We start from the raw sequence: 18,117 nt of genomic DNA, 5'->3' as shown, positions 1-18,117 counted from the left end.
ATTTTTCAATTTGACGGACAATGTTCTAAAATTCTGTAAAGCACCTGTGCACCTGTGGGTTCCTACCTGGTTGATCCTGCCAGTAGCATATGCTTGTCTCAAAGATTAAGCCATGCACGTGTAAGTACATACGGTCGATACAGTGAAACCGCGAATGGCTCATTAAATGAACAAATGCTCACTAAACATTAATTCACATTTTTGCACCCCAGAGGATTTGAAAATATGAAATGACCTCTGCAACCTATTCTATACAAATAGCACTCCTTCTCTTCTGATCCCTGCCATTTGTCCAAACAGTAGTTCTTGCCCACATGTGGGGTAATAATAATAATAATATTTTTTTTATTTAAATAGCGCCAACATATTCCGCAGCACTTTACAATTCAGACAATTTACATTGGGGCTCACAATCTAGGTTCCCTATCAGTAGGTCTTTGGAATGTGGGAGGAAACTGAAGGAAACACGGGAAGAACATACAAACTCCTTGCAGATGTTGTCCTTGGTTGGATTTGAACCCAGGACCCCAGTGCTGCAAGGCTGCAGTGCTAACCACCGAGCCTATCACCCCATTGAGAAGAAAGTGGGTAACAAATTATGGTGTCCAATTTCTCCTGATACTCTTTTGTGAAAATGACACATGGCGAGCTAAAGCAACATTTTAGAGGATTTTTTTTTTCATTTTTCTTTGTATGTATTCCTGTCAGGCATCTGAAGTGTTAAGAAATTTCCTTACAGCGGTTTTGAATACTTTTAGAGTATAGTAAATGTTATTAATTAACGCTTTTGTCTAGCAAGACTATCTGGTTTAAGGGTCTCAAAATTCAAAGTTTCATAATTGCTAATTTTTCTAACTTTTTTCCAAATGTCTGATAACTTCATAAATAAACACAAAACATAGCTAACTAAATTCACCACTAACATGAAATACATTATGTCGTAAAAAAAACAATCTCAGAATCACTGGGATATGTTGACGTATTCCAGAGTTATTACCACATAAAGGAACACATCAGCGATGAAAATGGGGCTTGGTCATTAAGGGCATAATTGGCGCCTCTATTAAGTGTTTAAACCCAAAAACACAACCTGGATGCTGAAAACCAGAGTGAAGAAGGTTGTTAATATTTGATATTGCATGTTCTATTCATGAATCAAAATTATCAATAAAATGACATACACATGGTGACATACTGCTTACATTGGTTTCATGGTCATGAAGATTCTGGTGATTCAGTAAGCAAACTGAAGTAAAAAAATTGCATGAATCTGAATTCACACCATTTGGAGAATTTTACACCTTGGTTCAAATATACTTGTGCGCTTTCTATGAATAGCACAAAAACTACTTTTGTATCAGTATCTGGTGTATGCTGTTTAATAGTCCACGACTTTGAGGAAACTCGCATTATAAGAAACATTGCATTCATATGAAGATAATATAAATGTTATAAATGTCATAACATTTTTCCTTAGGATTTAATGGGTGGCTGAATCTAACAGAAATTGATCCTGACGAAGAAGTTCAAGGGGAAATTCATCTTAAGATTGAAATATTTGGCAATGATTTTTCCAGAAAACTTCGGTGTATTGTATTTGAGGCAAGGTAAGGTAAGATAGTGGGATAGATGAAGACATTTGTCATATTTTATGATTGCTATTGTATTACTTTATATGGCTAAAAATAAGAGACTCCGAAACTAAATTAATTTTTTTCACTATTGCCGGCATCTAACGGGTTAAATATTTGAGTAGGAGCCGTTCATTACTGCTGGACTCCTATAGTGTTTACACAGCATAGCTCATCATTATATAAATGTATAGCGAATTATCAAAATGTCGGAAGGGGACGGCATAGCTCGTCATAATGTACTTGTATGTCAATTGTGGAAAGGGGATAAAGAGACTGATATTAGAACTGGTGTCACTCACACAGCTTCTATCTTTGCCCCATGATGATTATTCGTTTGAGGGCGGTGCTAGAAATTGGCGCCACTCATGTTGCTTTTATCATCATCCTCTGACGACATCTTGTTTCAGTTAGAACCTGCTTAGACGGAAGTAGAGTGCACTCACATCTCCCACAGCTTCTATCAGCACCCTGGAACCAGGACTTATTCAGAGGACAGCGATGCAAGAAACTGTAGGAAGTAACTGCAGCACTGTCTCTGATGACTTCCTGTTCCAGGACAAGCGATATACACTGTAGGGAAGTGAGTGCAGTCCCAGCCTCATGTGAGGTCCTATTTGAGACTCCTCTAAAATGAAACATTGTCACAAGAAGTAAAAAAGCAGTAAATAAAAACACATTTAGGGATTAACAAGATAGGGAGAATGTTAGGCATTTTATAATAAAGCTAATTACAAAAGTGATTTAGGGTGTAAAAATAGATATTTAGCATGGACATTTTAGGTATCAGACCAACCATTTAATGTAAATGGCTAGATGCAACCAGGATTGGCAATTGATAACTCTGTTGTAAGTTATTAATTATATACTTACCTTTTTGAGTGGGAATGACATAAAACAAAAATGTTACCTTGAAATCAATATATATATATATATATATATATATATATATATATATATATATATATATATATACACAGTTGAAACCAGAAGCTCACATACACTATATAAATAAATGTAAGTATATCTGAGTTAATTAGAGACACACCTGTGGATGTATTTTAATGCACACCTGAAACACACTGCTTCTTTGTGTAACATCATGGGAAAGTCTAAAGAAATCAGACAAGAAACCAGGAAGAGAAATGTGGACTTACACAAGTCTGGCTCATCCTTGGGTACAATTTCAAGATACGTGAAGGTGCCTCGTTCATCTGTACAAACAATTATACGCAAGTACAAACAAGATGGGAATGTCCAGCCATCATACCTCTTAGGAAGGAGACTGGTTCTGTGTTCCAGAGATGAATGTGCTTTGGTCCGACTTGTGCATATCAACCCAAGGACAAAAGCAAAAGACCTTGTGAAGATAATCGCGGAAGCTGGTAAGATTGTGTCAATATCCACAGTGAAACTAATACTTTATCAACATGGGCTGAAAGGCCACTCTGACAGGAAGAAGCCATTACTCTAAAAGAAATATAACAAAGCCAGATTAATGTTTGCAAATGCACACAGGAACAAAGACCTTAATTTTTTGAGACATGTCCTGTGGTCTGATGAAACTAAAATTGAACTTTTTGGGCATAATGACCATCGTTACATTTGGAGGAAAAAGGGAGAAGCCTAAGAACACCATGGCAGCATCATGTTGTGGGGTTGAATTGCTGCAGGAGGGACTGGTGCACTTCAAAAAATAGATGGCAGCATGAGAAAAGAAGATTATGTGGCAATACTGAAGCAACATTTCAAGACATCAGCCAGGAAGTTAAAGTTTGGGCAGAAATGGGTCTTCCAAATGGACAATGACCCAAAGCATACTGCCAAAATGGTAACAAAGTGGCTTAAGGATAACAAAGTCAATGTTTTGGAGTGGCCATTGCAAAGCCCTGATCTCAATCCTATTGAAAATTTATGGGCAAAGCTGAAAAGGCAGGTGCGAGCAAGGCAACCTACAAACCTGGATCAGTTACACCAGTTTTATCAGGAGGAATGGGCCCAAATTCTGAACAACTATTGTGAGGAGCTTGTGGAAGGATATCCCAAACGTTTGACCCAAGTCATTCAGTTTAAGGGCAGCGGTACCAAATACTAATGAAATATATGTAAACTTTTGACTTTATAGTAAATAATAAAAATTCCTTAAAACATTCTCTCTCATTATTCTGGCATTTGGCAAATATTAAAAATTATGGTAATCCTAATTGACCTAAAACGGGAAGGGTTTATTCTGATTTCATGTCAGATATTGAGCAAAACATGCATATGTGTCTTTTTATATAGTGTATGTAAACTTCTGGTTTCAACTGTATATACACAGTATATAATAATGCAGAAAATTCATGTGGGCAGCATAATCTTAAGAAAGTGACCTCAAAGGGCTTGTACACACACTACATTTTTTCCATGTTTTTTTCAAGGGTAAAAATCTATGCACCTTACCGTATCAGCAAAGTGAATGAGACTTCTGAAAACTCATGCAGATACTGCTTATTTTTTCCTTGTGGAATTAAACCATCAGCACGTGTTTTCAAATGTGCAGCATGTAAATTCTTTCAGCAGACCACGATGCATACACCATTTATTATCTCCATACATATTATAAACAGTGAAGAAAAAAAGTAATTTGCTGTGAAGTGATTTGCTGCTAATATTTTAGCCATACTACATAAAACTCAGTAAGTAGCACTTACAGCGGGTGAGTCATCTAACATCTTACAAATTGTGACGTCGTTAAGCCCCCATTGCATTTATAACGTATTCTGATGCTGTGCTGTATGTATTATATTATACCAGTCTCCACATGTGATAATTCTTCTTACTTATTGCACTTCTCTATAAATACCTTAAAACCTTTCACTGAATATGACGTTTGTGACGGATCGTTTTATGGAATTGGAAACAGTAGATGTGTGGTGTTCTCTCTTGTGATCTAGAAAATAAGATTATATCATTTCATGAAGCACCCTGAAGGGAGCATTTAATTCATCCGGCCATTGTGGCGCACAGGTCATCTTAGACTAAATGTCAGGGAAAACAAAGAAGACAAGTCAGATCAGACCTTTAATGACTTTTAATTCCCAAGTGAATTACATTAACATTTCTTTCCTTAAAAGCTATAACATATTGAATGTTATTCCTTCATAATCTCCATTATGTTGGGAGTTGCAAAATGATGAGTAGTGAAAAGTGTTCCTTATTACTGTTGCATGAAAGGTTGTACGATCAGGCCTGTATGATAACCTCATATTTAGGTAGCAGTTTTAAAGCGACAGGAGAGTTAGCCACAGTCAGTACCGGCCTTACACTCAGGCTTGGACTGGCCCACAGGAGAACAAGAAAATCCTCTGGTGGGCCCCTGTGCAAGAGTAGGCCACCACCCTCTTATCGGAGCAGTACTTGGCACTGTATACTTTAATCACTATGTACAGACACATGCAGCATCTTATTCATTTAACAATCTACCCAGTTTATTGTTATATACATTTGTGATTGAGGATAATGTCACATTTGCATGTAGCTGAAAAGTGGGGCCCTGAAGTTGGTTACTGGTGGGCCCTAGGCACCCCAGTCCGACACTGCTTTGACTGCATGGTGCTCTGTGCAAAATGGTGCTCCCTACATCATTGTTTTTTTACTCAGCTTCCCCAGGATCCTGCATAACATCAATAGCCACAAGCTCATAAAGTAGTCTACTGCAAACCATAGATTAACATCAAGACCTTGTAAGTGTGTATGTGATGTAGTGCTGCTGGATGGCATCAAGATCCATTTTGAACTGAAGAGGATCCCTGAACCAGAGTATCACTGTATAAATCTAATAGTTAACGACCAGTTATGAATAACAAAAGGCTCCCATGCTAGACGGCCTTCCAAGCATCTGCCCATTAGAGCAGGATACCAGTCCAGGCCTAAACCCCTCCAGACTGCTATATGAAGGAATTGTAAGGGTTAACTTCACAACAATCTAATAATATTATCACGTTCTACATCTACATTGTTTTTGAATACACAATGTTTTTGAACTACACCAATAAATAGCTAGTGTCTCTATGGAAATATTCAGCCATGTAAACTATTTATGTACAGTACAGACCAAAAGTTTGGACACACCTTCTCATTTAAAGATTTTTCTGTATTTTCATGACTATGAAAATTGTACATTCACACTGAAGGCATCAAAACTATGAATTAACACATGTGGAATTATATACTTAACAAAAAAGTGTGAAACAACTGAAAATATGTCTTATATTCTAGGTCCTTCAAAGTAGCCACCTTTTGCTTTGATGACTGCTTTGCACACTCTTGGTATTCTCTTGATGAGCTTCAAGAGGTAGTCACCGGAAATGGTCTTCCAACAATCTTGAAGGAGTTCCCAGAGATGCTTAGCACTTGTTGGCCCTTTTGCCTTCACTCTGCGGTCCAGCTCACCCCAAACCATCTCGATTGGGTTCAGGTCTGGTGACTGTGGAGGCCAGGACATCTGGAGTAGCACCCCATCACTCTCCTTCTTGGTCAAATAGCCCTTACACAGCCTGGAGGTGTGTTTGGGGTCATTGTCCTGTTGAAAAATAAATGATGGTCCAACTAAACACAAACCGGATGGAATAGCATGCCGCTGCAAGATGCTATGATAGCCATGCTGGTTCAGTATGCCTTCAATTTTGAATAAATCCTCAACAGTGTCACCAGCAAAGTATCCCCACACCATCACACCTCCTCCTCCATGCTTCACGGTGGGAACCAGGCATTTAGAGTCCATCCGTTCACGTTTTCTGCGTCGCACAAAGTCACGGTAGTTGGAACCAAAGATTTCAAATTTGGACTCATCAGACCAAAGCACAGATTTCCACTGGTCTAATGTCCATTCCTTGTGTTCTTTAGCCCAAACAAGTCTCTTCTGCTTGTTGCCTGTCCTTAGCAGTGGTTTCCTAGCAGCTATTTTACCATGAAGGCCTGCTGCACAGAGTCTCCTCTTAACAGTTGTTGTAGAGATGTGTCTGCTGCTAGAACTCTGTGTGGCATTGACCTGGTCTCTAATCGGAGCTGCTGTTAACCTGCGATTTCTGAGGCTGGTGACTCGGAAAAACTTATCCTCAGAAGCATAGGTGACTCTTGGTCTTCCTTTCCTGGGGTGGTCCTCATGTGAGCCAGTTTCTTTGTAACGCTTGATGGTTTTTGCAACTGCACTTGGGGACACTTTCAAAGTTTTCCCAATTTTTCGCACTGACTGACCTTCATTTCTTAAAGTAATGATGGCCACTCGTTTTTCTTTACTTAGCTGCTTTTTTCTTGCCATAATACAAATTCTAACAGTCTATTCAGTAGGACTATCAGCTGTGTATCCCCCTGACTTCTGCACAACACAACTGATGGTCCTAACCCCATTTATAAGGCAAGAAATCCCAGTTATTAAACCTGACAGGGCACACCTGTGAAGTGAAAACCATTTCCGATGACTACCTCTTGAAGCTCATCAAGAGAATGCCAAGAGTGTGCAAAGCAGTCATCATCCTCTGCTTCTGAGGATAAGTTTATCTGAGTCACCAGCCTCAGAAATCACAGGTTAACAGCAGCTCCGATTAGAGACCAGGTCAATGCTACACAGAGTTCTAGCAGCAGACACATCTCTACAACAACTGTTAAGAGGAGACTCTGTGCAGCAGGCCTTCATGGTAAAATAGCTGCTAGGAAACCACTGCCAAGGACAGGCAACAAGCAGAAGAGACTTGTTTGGGCTGAAGAACACAAGGAATGGACATTAGACCAGTGGAAATCTGTGCTTTGGTCTGATGCGTCCAAATTTGAGATCTTTGGTTCCAACCACCGTGTCTTTGTGCGACACAGAAAAGGTGAACGGATGGACTCTACATGCCTGGTTCCCACCGTGAAGCATGGAGGAGGAGGTGTGATGGTGTGGGGGTGCTTTGCTGGTGACACTGTTAGGGATTTATTCAAAATTGAAGGCATACTGAACCAGCATGGCTACCACAGCAGCTTGCAGCGGCATGGTATTCCATCCAGTTTGCGTTTAGTTGGACCATCATTTATTTTTCAACAGGACAATGACCCCAAACACACCTCCAGGCTGTGTAAGGGCTATTTGACCAAGAAGGAGAGTGATGGGGTGCTACGCCAGATGACCTGGCCTCCACAGTCACCAGACCTGAACCCAATCGAGATGGTTTGGGGTGAGCTGGACCGCAGAGTGAAGGCAAAAGGGCCAGCAAGTGCTAAGCATCTCTGGGAACTCCTTCAAGATTGTTGGAAGACCATTTCCGGTGACTACCTCTTGAAGCTCATCAAGAGAATGCCAAGAGTGTGCAAAGCAGTCATCAAAGCAAAAGGTGGCTACTTTGAAGAACCTAGAATATAAGACATATTTTCAGTTGTTTCACACTTTTTTGTTAAGTATATAATTCCACATGTGTTAATTCATAGTTTTGATGCCTTCAGTGTGAATGTACAATTTTCATAGTCATGAAAATACAGAAAAATCTTTAAATGAGAAGGTGTGTCCAAACTTTTGGTCTGTACTGTATATATATATTTAGATATACACACGCCTTTATACAACACACTAGGATATAATGCTGCATGAATGTTACTCACACTGTTTTCACTCATACTGCAAACATACCATTCATAACCTGGCTATACATCACATACTGGACGTATACTGCATACGGCACTTACGCACAGGATGTATATTGCATACGGCATTCACACTCAGGATGTATACTGCATACAGCACTCACACAAAGGACGTATACTGCATCCATCACTCACACAAAGGATGTATACTACATACAGCAGTCACACACAGGTCGTATACTGCATACAGCACTCACGCACAGGACATATACTGTATACGGCACTCACACACAGGATGTATACTGCATACGGCACTCACACACAGGATGTATACTGCATATGACACTCACATACAGGATATATACTGCATACGGCACTCACACTCAGGACGTATACTACATACGGCACTCACGCACAGGACGTATACTGCATACGGCACTCAAGCACAGGGCGTATACTGCATCCATCACTGACGCACAGGACGTATACTACATACGGCACTCACACACAGGACGTATACTGCATACTGCACTCACACACAGGACGTATACTGCATACGGCACTCACACACAGGACGTATACTGCATACAGCAGTGTAAAGCCCCCACAGCCCCTCCCCACACCTACTCAACCCTCCTCCTCCAAAACCACCTTCTGCACCATTACGGAAGATCAACTTTCCTCTTTACTCTCCAAATCACACCTCACCACCTTGACCCAATCCCGTCCCACCTCATCCCAAACCTTACCACTATCTTCATCCCAACCCTAGCCCACCTCTTCAACCTGTCATTAACAACTGGCATCTTCCCCTCATGCTTCAAACATGCCTCAATCACACCCATCCTCAAAAAGCCCTCCCTTGACCCATCCTCTCTGACTAGCTATCGCCCCATATCACTTCTCCCCTATGCCTCAAAACTACTGGAACAACACGTCCATTCTGAACTGTCCTCCCATCTCTCCTCCTGCTCCCTCTTCGACCGCCTACAATCTGGTTTCCGACCGCACCATTCTACTGAAACTGCACTGACTAAAGTCACCAACGACCTACTAACCGCCAAATCTAAGTGCCACTACTCTGTCCTCCTCCTCCTTGACCTGTCATTGCCTTTGACACAGTGGACCATTCCCTCTTACTACAAACTCTCTCATCTCTCGGCATCACAGACTTGACCCTATCCTGGATCTCCTCATACCTAACAGACAGGGCATTCAGTGTCTCCCACTCACACTCCACCTCCTCATCTTGCCCCCTATTTGTCGGTGCCCCCCAAGGTTCAGTTCTAGGACTCCTACTCATCTCCATCTACACCTTAGGCCTGAGACAGCTCATAGAGTCTCATGGCTTTCATTATCACCTCTATGCTGATGACACACAGATGTACCTCTCTGGACCCGATATCTCCTCCCTACTAACCAAAATCCCACAATGTCTGTCCGCTTTTTCATCTTTCTTCTCTGCTAGATTTCTAAAACTTAACATGGACGAAACAGAATTCATCATCTTTCCGCCATCTCATTCCACCCCCCAACTGACCTATCTATCAACGTCAATGGCTGCCCACTCTCCCCAGTCCCTCAAGCTCGCTGCCTTGGGGTAACCCTGGACTCTGAACTCTCCTTCAAACCACATATCCAAGCCCTTTCCACTTCCTGCTATTTCCAACTCAAAAATATCTCCCGGATCCGCACATTCCTCAACCATGAATCTGCAAAAACACTAGTGCACGCCCTCATCACCTCCCGCCTTGACTACTGCAACCTCCTCCTCTGTGGCCTCCCTTCCAACACTCTCACACCCCTCCAATCCATCCTAAACTCTGCTGCCCGACTAATCCACCTGTCCCCCCGCTATTCCCCGGCCTCTCCTCCCTGTCAATCTCTTCACTGGCTCCCCATTGCTCAGAGACTCCAGTTCAAAACTCTAACCATGGCATACAAAGCCATTCACAACCTGTCTCCTTCATATATCCCTGACCTAGTCGCCCGTTACATACCAGCACGCAACCTCCGATCCTCACAGGATCTCCTTCTTTACTCCCCTCTTATCTCCTCCTCTTACAATCGCATACAAGATTTCTCCCGTGCTTCCCCCCTACTCTAGAACTCTCTACCCCAACACATCAGACTCTCGTCGACCTTGGAAACCTTCAAAAGAAGCCTGAAGACTCACCTCTTCCGACAAGCCTACAACCTACAGTAACCACCGCTCCAGTGTGCCGCTGCATGACCACCTCACCTACTGTATCCTCACCCATCCCTTGTAGATTGTGAGCCCTCGCAGGCAGGGTCCTCACTCTTCTTATACCAGTCGCTGTCACATTGTGTTCAAGATTATTGTAATTGTTTTTGCTATGTATATCCCATTTTCACATGTAAAGCGCCATGGAATAAATGGCGCTATAATAATAATAAATAATAATAATACAGCACTCACACACAGGATGTATACTGCATACAGCACTCACACACTGGATTGTCCACACCCCAGTCTTCATCAAAATCGTTATTACTGTTGTAAATATATAACTACTTTTTAATTTACCCTGCAGAGATTTAGCAAGAAAAGATCGGAATGGAGCTTCAGACCCCTTTGTCAGGGTACAGTACAATGGCAAAATACAAGAGAGCACGGTACATTTATAATATTACATACTGATTTGTTATGTTTGTATCTATTTATTTGTCCAGTTTACTAATCCATGCAGATATTGTAGTATAGCTCGCTCTAATGCTAAACTGCTGTCAGTCACTATTCAGGACACTATTTACCTGCAGATTAACACAATATCTGCAGGTTAATACCATTTTTTCATGTAACATGTTCCTTTTAAAGAGAACCTTTCATCAAATTTTTCATGTTAAACTGAACACAAGATGCAATAGACATTGCAATGCAGAATAAAACTTTTTTTATTTCGCCTCTCCGATGCAGAGATATTAGCTATCGAAGTATTTGGCACATAAACAGTTAATGACCATTACTAGAGAGATTTCTCTGGGGGCATGTACTTCTTCCTTTTTCTTATGCTGACCAATCATAAGCAGACAGCAACACACTGGGGAAAAAATAACATGCCCCCACAAGAGCTTAGAACAAGCTGAGTGTGAGACATTTATTGACAGTTTGCTCTCTTCACTTCAGTGTGATGACATTTGCTGAAGCACAGCAGATCTGAGTGTGATTAACTGACAGCGTGGGGGGTAGGGGCAGTGCTGTAGTGTTGAGTCTCCATACAACACTTCTAGTAGCTCTCCTCTCATAGTGCTGCCAGCTTGGCCAATCATAAGCAGGCGCCCACGCACAAGGGAAAAAAACACCCCCACTATAGCTTAGAACAGGTGCTGTGTGAGACATAATGATACAGTCTGCTCTCCTCACTGCAGAGTGATGATGTGCTGGAGTACAGCAGACCTGGGTGTGATTAACAGCTTTCATCTTCAGCAGTCATTGTGGGGAAGAGGCAGTATAGCAGTGTTGGTAGAACTACATTTGCTTTGACAATGCTAATGTGTGTTTGGTCCTGCCAATAAAACTCATTTGAATTTGAAAGGAGATGTCACGGGTGTGTCGCCACGAAGATCGTCACGATTACACAGCCTGACTTCTCGCAGCTGACTTTTTGGTGCTTTGTGTTTTTCGGCAGTGAGGGAGTTAATTCTCTCTCTCTCTGTGCTAGACGAGGTCCAGCCTCGCCCAGCTGCAATCAATGCTGCTGTAGTGAGACTCCTTCAAATGCCTGCTGGTCTGTTAGGGAAGTGTCGGTGAAAGCATTTCATGCAGACTAACAGAGCGGATCGTGGTGTTTGGAGTTTCAGAGCTAAGTGCATTTGGAGTGTTTTTTCCCTTCATCGCTTTATCATTTATCTCCTTTCCCGTTGGTGTTCCCTCTGTTGTAGTTGTGTAGTTTTTGTATGCAAGGTGGTTTTGGTTTTTCCCTTGTACTGTCTCGTTCGTCTAAGTACTGTGTGTGGGCATATTATTACTTGTCCCCTTTTGTTGTGATTGGGGTCCTTCTCAGGACTAGATTACTTAGGTGCAGGGATCCTCAGGAGGTAGGGGTTACGCTGGCGGCCTGGACCTCTGTAACTTTAACAGTACCTCCAGGTTGAGGGATTAGTCAGGGCCCCAGCTTAGGGTCAGCTTAGGCCCCCTACCTCCAGTATACAGAGACAGCATGACATTTTCACCGACCACTTAGTTTTTCTCCAGCTACCATGGATCCAGTAGCCGGTCTAGCTCGGCAGTTGCAGAGTTTGTCCATGGAGCTGGCGGACGTTAGGTCCAAGGTTTTGTATCCTCTGGAGCAAGCCGGACCAGAACCTAAAGTAGCTCTCCCTGACAGGTTCACTGGGGGGCGGGACAAGTTTTTTGTTTTCCGGGAGGCATGCAAGTTGTACTTTCGGCTGCGGCCTCGGTCATCGGGGAGTGAAGAACAAAGGGTGGGAATTGTCATCTCGCTCCTACAAGGGGACCCACAATCTTGGGCGTTCTCTCTTCCCCCGGGCTCCCCGGCTCTCCAGTCAGTGGATAGGTTTTTCGCTGCTCTGGGACTCGTATATGATGACCCAGATCGGATCTCCCTTGCTGAGTCTAAGTTACGTAGGATCCAGCAGGGAGATCGTCCGGCGGAGGAATTCTGTTCGGAGTTCCGTAGGTGGGCCACGGACACCCAGTGGAATGACCCGGCTCTTAGGAGCCAGTTTTGTTAAGGTTTATCCGACAAATTACAGGATGTGTTGGCACAGTATGACTCTCCCGCGTCACTGGAAGCCGCTATGGCCCTTGCTATTCGCGTTGACAGACGGCTTCGGGAGAGGTGCGGGATAACTCTACCCCCTGTGATGACTCCACCTCCTACAAGGTCCCCTCATATGGTGGTTCCCCTGGTCAGTCCAGAGGAGCCTATGCAATTAGGAGGGACATCATTTCGGGGGAGGGGACCGGTGGTGCGCCATAAGACAGGAAGGTGTTTCTTCTGCGGGAGAAAGGGACATTTTATTGGGGGGTGTCCATCCCGTCCCTTGCAGAGTGAAGAGTCGTCGGAAAACTGTTGATCCCAGGTTGTGTGGTGGACGGCAATCTGGGAGTAGGTATTTCTTCCCTAGGTTCGTCTCAGTTTCTCGTACCGGCGGAGGTGGTGGTGGGTACGAGAAATGAGAGGATATCTGTTCTTCTGGATAGTGGGGCCGGGGCTAATCTGGTTGATGCTCGGTTTGCCCGGGTTCAAGGTATGCGATTGAGTGAGTTGGCTAAACCCATCCCCATATTCTCGATCGATGCCAGGCCTCTCGGTCAGGGAAGTTTTTTGCAAGCTGTGCATGACGTAAAACTTCAAGTGGGGGCGATACATAAAGAACTGTTGTCTTGCTACGTGTTGGAGGGTCTTCCCACTCCTATAGTGTTGGGTCTTCCTTGGTTAACTAAGCATAACCCGGTTATTAATTGGGAAACCAGAGAGATAAGCCAATGGAGTAAATTCTGTAATAAAAACTGCATGAACACGGTCATCGGTGCGGTTACTCCTTGGGTCTTACCTCCATTTCTGGCGGACTTTGAGGATGTATTCTCGGAGAAAGGGTGTCAGGAACTACCTCCTCATCGCGAGTATGACTGTTCTGTAAAACTGCTCCCTGAGGCCAAGTTACCTAAAGCTAGGTTGTATAACCTTTCTGGTCCTGAGAGGCAGGCCATGAAGGATTATATTTCAGAAAGTCTGGCTAAGGGGCATATTAGACCTTCATCTTCACCGGTGGCTGCAGGGTTCTTCTTTGTTAAGAAGAAAGATGGAGGCCTACGCCCTTGCCTGGATTTCCGTGAATTTAATCGGATTACGGTCCGAGATCCGTATCCGCTCCCACTTATTCCCGATCTCTTTAATCAGATCGTGGGCGCCAAATGGTTCTCTAAGTTGGATCTCAGGGGGGCGTACAATCTGATTAGGATGAAGGAGGGGGATGAGTGGAAGACGGCGTTTAACACTCCGGAGGGGCATTATGAGAACCTTGTCATGCCATTCGGTCTGACTAATGCCCCGGCGGTGTTCCAACACTTTGTTAATGACATTTTTCGCCGCCTGGTGGGACAGTTTGTTGTCATATATCTGGATGATATCTTAATTTACTCGCCGGATCTGGTGTCTCATCAGGAGCACGTTAGGCAGGTGTTACAGATCTTGCGGGATAATAAACTGTATGCCAAATGGGAAAAGTGTGTGTTCGCCGTACAGGAACTCCAGTTTTTAGGCTTCCTGGTTTCAGCGTCCGGTTTTCGTATGGACCCTGGGAAAGTGCGGGCAGTTCTTGAGTGGGATCGGCCAGAGAATCTTAAGGCACTACAACGTTTCCTGGGGTTTGCTAATTATTACCGGAAGTTCATTCGTAATTTCTCGTCCATGGTTAAGCCTCTCACAGACATGACTAAAAGGGGGACGGATTTTTCTAGGTGGTCTGACAAGGCTTGTCAAGCATTCTCCTCCTTGAAAAAATGTTTTGCCTCGGCACCCATACTCATTCAACCGGATGCGTCACAGCCATTCATTGTAGAGGTAGACGCTTCCGAGGTAGGGGTGGGAGCAATATTGTCACAAGGTTCGTCCCCTGGTAAGTGGCATCCGTGCGCCTTTTTCTCTAAAAAATTGTCGTCCGCTGAGAGGAATTACGATGTCGGCAATAGGGAACTCTTGGCCATTAAGTTAGCTTTTGAGGAGTGGCGCCATTTTTTGGAGGGGGCAGTCCATCCGGTCACCGTCATCACCGATCACAAGAACCTGCTATATCTGGAGTCCGCGAAACGTCTGAATCCCAGACAAGCTAGGTGGTCATTGTTTTTTACCAGGTTTAATTTTGTCGTTACAGATCGTCCTGGGTCAAAAAATGTAAAGGCGGATGCCTTATCTCGTAGTTTCCCTGGGGCCGGGAATACGGACGACCCGATTCCTATCCTTCAGGAGGGGGTGGTGGTTTCGGCAGTATGCTCTGAGCTGGAGGAGGAGGTATTGGAGGCTCAGGGGGACGCCCCTGTTGGACCTCCGGGGAGACTGTTTGTTCCAGATCAGTTGCGACAAAAGGTGATCGAGGCACACCATAACTCAGTTTTTGCAGGACACCCGGGGAGTAGAGCAACTGTGGATCTCCTCTCGCGTCGGTTTTGGTGGCCTAACTTACATAAGGAGGTGGTAACTTTTGTCGCGTCCTGTGGGGTTTGTGCGCGCTCTAAGACCTCACATACCCGTCCGTCTGGGGCCCTCTTACCTTTGAAGATCCCGGAGCGTCCTTGGACTCATCTGTCTATGGACTTTATTACGGACCTCCCTCCGTCTTCGGGTAAAACGGTCATACTCGTTGTAGTGGACAGGTTCAGCAAGATGGCACATTTTATCGCTCTTCCGGCTCTCCCTAATGCTAAAACTCTTGCGCAGGTGTTCATTGGGGAGATTGTGAGGCTTCACGGGGTACCCTCCGAGGTGGTGTCTGATCGGGGGTCTCAGTTTGTGTCCAAGTTCTGGAAGGCGTTTTGTGCACGGCGGGGTATGCATTTGTCGTTCTCATCGGCTTTTCATCCTCAGACCAATGGTCAGACGGAACGTATGAACCAGAGCTTGGAGACATATCTCCGGTGTTTTGTGTCAGAGAACCAGGAGGACTGGGCTTCTTTCTTACCTCTGGCAGAGTTTGCTCTTAATAATAGGCGGAGCGAGTCCACTGGTAAGTCCCCGTTTTTTGGGGCATATGGTTTTCACCCCCAGTTTTGTACTTTCAGTAGGGGGGGCTCTTCGGGGGTTCCTGAGGAGGAACGATTTTCCTCATCACTCGCTTCAGTATGGAGAGGGGTGCTGAAGAATCTGAATACTATGGGGAACCGATACAAACGTATGGCTGATAGGAGGAGAGTGTCTGGTCCGGACCTAAGTGTGAACGATCGGGTATGGTTGTCTACCAGGAATATAAAACTTAAGGTTCCCTCCTGGAAACTGGGTCCCAGGTTCATCGGGCCGTACAGAATCAGTTCTATTATTAATCCGGTGGCATTCCGTCTTGACCTCCCCCCTACGTTTAAAATTCACAACGTGTTCCACAGATCGTTGCTTAAGAGGTATGTGGCGCCGGTGGTACCGTCACCTTTACCTCCCCCTCCAGTGGTGGTCAAGGGTAACTTGGAGTTCCAGGTATCGAGGGTCATCGATTCACGCTTTAATCGCCGGTCCCTTCAGTACCTGGTTCATTGGAAAGGGTATGGTCCTGAGGAGAGGATGTGGGTTCCTGCGTCGGATATTAACGCAGACCGATTAGTTCGGGCCTTCCACACGACTCACCCGGATAAACCTGGCCCTGAGGGTCCGGAGGCCCCTCGTAGAAGGGGGGGTACTGTCACGGGTGTGTCGCCACGAAGATCGTCACGATTACACAGCCTGACTTCTCGCAGCTGACTTTTTGGTGCTTTGTGTTTTTCGGCAGTGAGGGAGTTAATTCTCTCTCTCTCTCTGTGCTAGACGAGGTCCAGCCTCGCCCAGCTGCAATCAATGCTGCTGTAGTGAGACTCCTTCAAATGCCTGCTGGTCTGTTAGGGAAGTGTCGGTGAAAGCATTTCATGCAGACTAACAGAGCGGATCGTGGTGTTTGGAGTTTCAGAGCTAAGTGCATTTGGAGTGTTTTTTCCCTTCATCGCTTTATCATTTATCTCCTTTCCCGTTGGTGTTCCCTCTGTTGTAGTTGTGTAGTTTTTGTATGCAAGGTGGTTTTGGTTTTTCCCTTGTACTGTCTCGTTCGTCTAAGTACTGTGTGTGGGCATATTATTATTTGTCCCCTTTTGTTGTGATTGGGGTCCTTCTCAGGACTAGATTACTTAGGTGCAGGGATCCTCAGGAGGTAGGGGTTACGCTGGCGGCCTGGACCTCTGTACCTTTAACAGTACCTCCAGGTTGAGGGATTAGTCAGGGCCCCAGCTTAGGGTCAGCTTAGGCCCCCTACCTCCAGTATACAGAGACAGCGTGATAGGAGAGCAACTAAAAGTTTTGTCACGGGTGTGTCAGAGGTGACAGACAGTCACCTTGCAGTCGGTTGCAGGAAATCTCTTCGTTTGGCATTACAGACAACTTCTTAGAAACTGTATCTCTAGGACCCAAAGGCTACCTTCCTCTGGCTAATTAACACCCTTGCCTGGGTGTATAAATACCTGCTGTGTGCCAGAGGGAGGTGCTGGCGATATTCATTACCCCTTGTGAAGGCTTGAGCAAGAGCAGTACTTCTTCCTCTCTGGTGCTAGAGGACATGTGCGCATTTGTCTGGAGTCGACGAAAGCTAAGCGATTTTCCCTTGTTTGTCCCCCCTTGTTGTTTTAGTGTTCAGTGGGGATCGACTAGTGCTGGTCCCCTTCCTTCCCTAGCCTGAGCCTAACGGGAAAGAAAAGGCGAGGTACGCGTGCGGCGATTGGTGAAGAACCAATATAGGGACGTTAGTGGAGACAAGGTGACACTAGATCAGCCTTAGCAGGTCTCCACTCCCCCTTTTTCCTAGAGTCTGGGCTCCCTTTTCCTCTTCCCTTTGTGCTGCACTTAGTCTTTCCCACATCTTGTGTGACATTATCGCCGGCCGAGCACATTTTGAAAAGGAAAAGCAAAAAAAACCTGAGACTTTGTTTTTTTTTTCTCTCTGTGTGTTTTTGGGCGTGGACCTTTTGGGGTCTGTGGGGGTCTCTGCAGGTAGGCCTGTCCAACCTGAATCCAAGATGCCCTCCCGGACAGGTTTTCAGGAGGTAGGGACAAGTTTTTTGTATTTAAGGAGGCCTGCAAACTGTATGTTAAACTTTGTCCTTACTCCTCCGGAAATGAGGAGCAACGGGTTGGAATTGTGATCTCTCTACTGCAGGGAGATCCCCAGTCGTGGG

The 18,117-nt window shown here is 44.6% G+C and overlaps 1 protein-coding gene across 1 annotated transcript in view; it reads left to right on the top strand.

Annotated features, from left to right (window-relative positions):
- LOC141214196 (ras GTPase-activating protein 4-like) overlaps positions 1-18,117 on the top strand; it is a 274,525-nt gene that overhangs the window by 176,945 nt on the left and 79,463 nt on the right. Inside the window, exons 5-6 of the mRNA XM_073665419.1 lie at positions 1,478-1,607; positions 10,784-10,865. Coding sequence (XP_073521520.1) covers positions 1,478-1,607; positions 10,784-10,865 — 212 coding nt within the window. The remainder of the gene's footprint in view (positions 1-1,477; positions 1,608-10,783; positions 10,866-18,117) is intronic.

Source organism: Phyllobates terribilis, unplaced genomic scaffold, assembly GCF_046119375.1.
Source record: "Phyllobates terribilis strain yellow unplaced genomic scaffold, ASM4611937v1 Scaffold_2__4_contigs__length_985480577, whole genome shotgun sequence".
Lineage (NCBI taxonomy): Eukaryota > Metazoa > Chordata > Amphibia > Anura > Dendrobatidae > Phyllobates > Phyllobates terribilis.
Note: the sequence above shows the minus strand (reverse complement) of the source record. Positions and strands in the feature narration are given on the sequence as shown.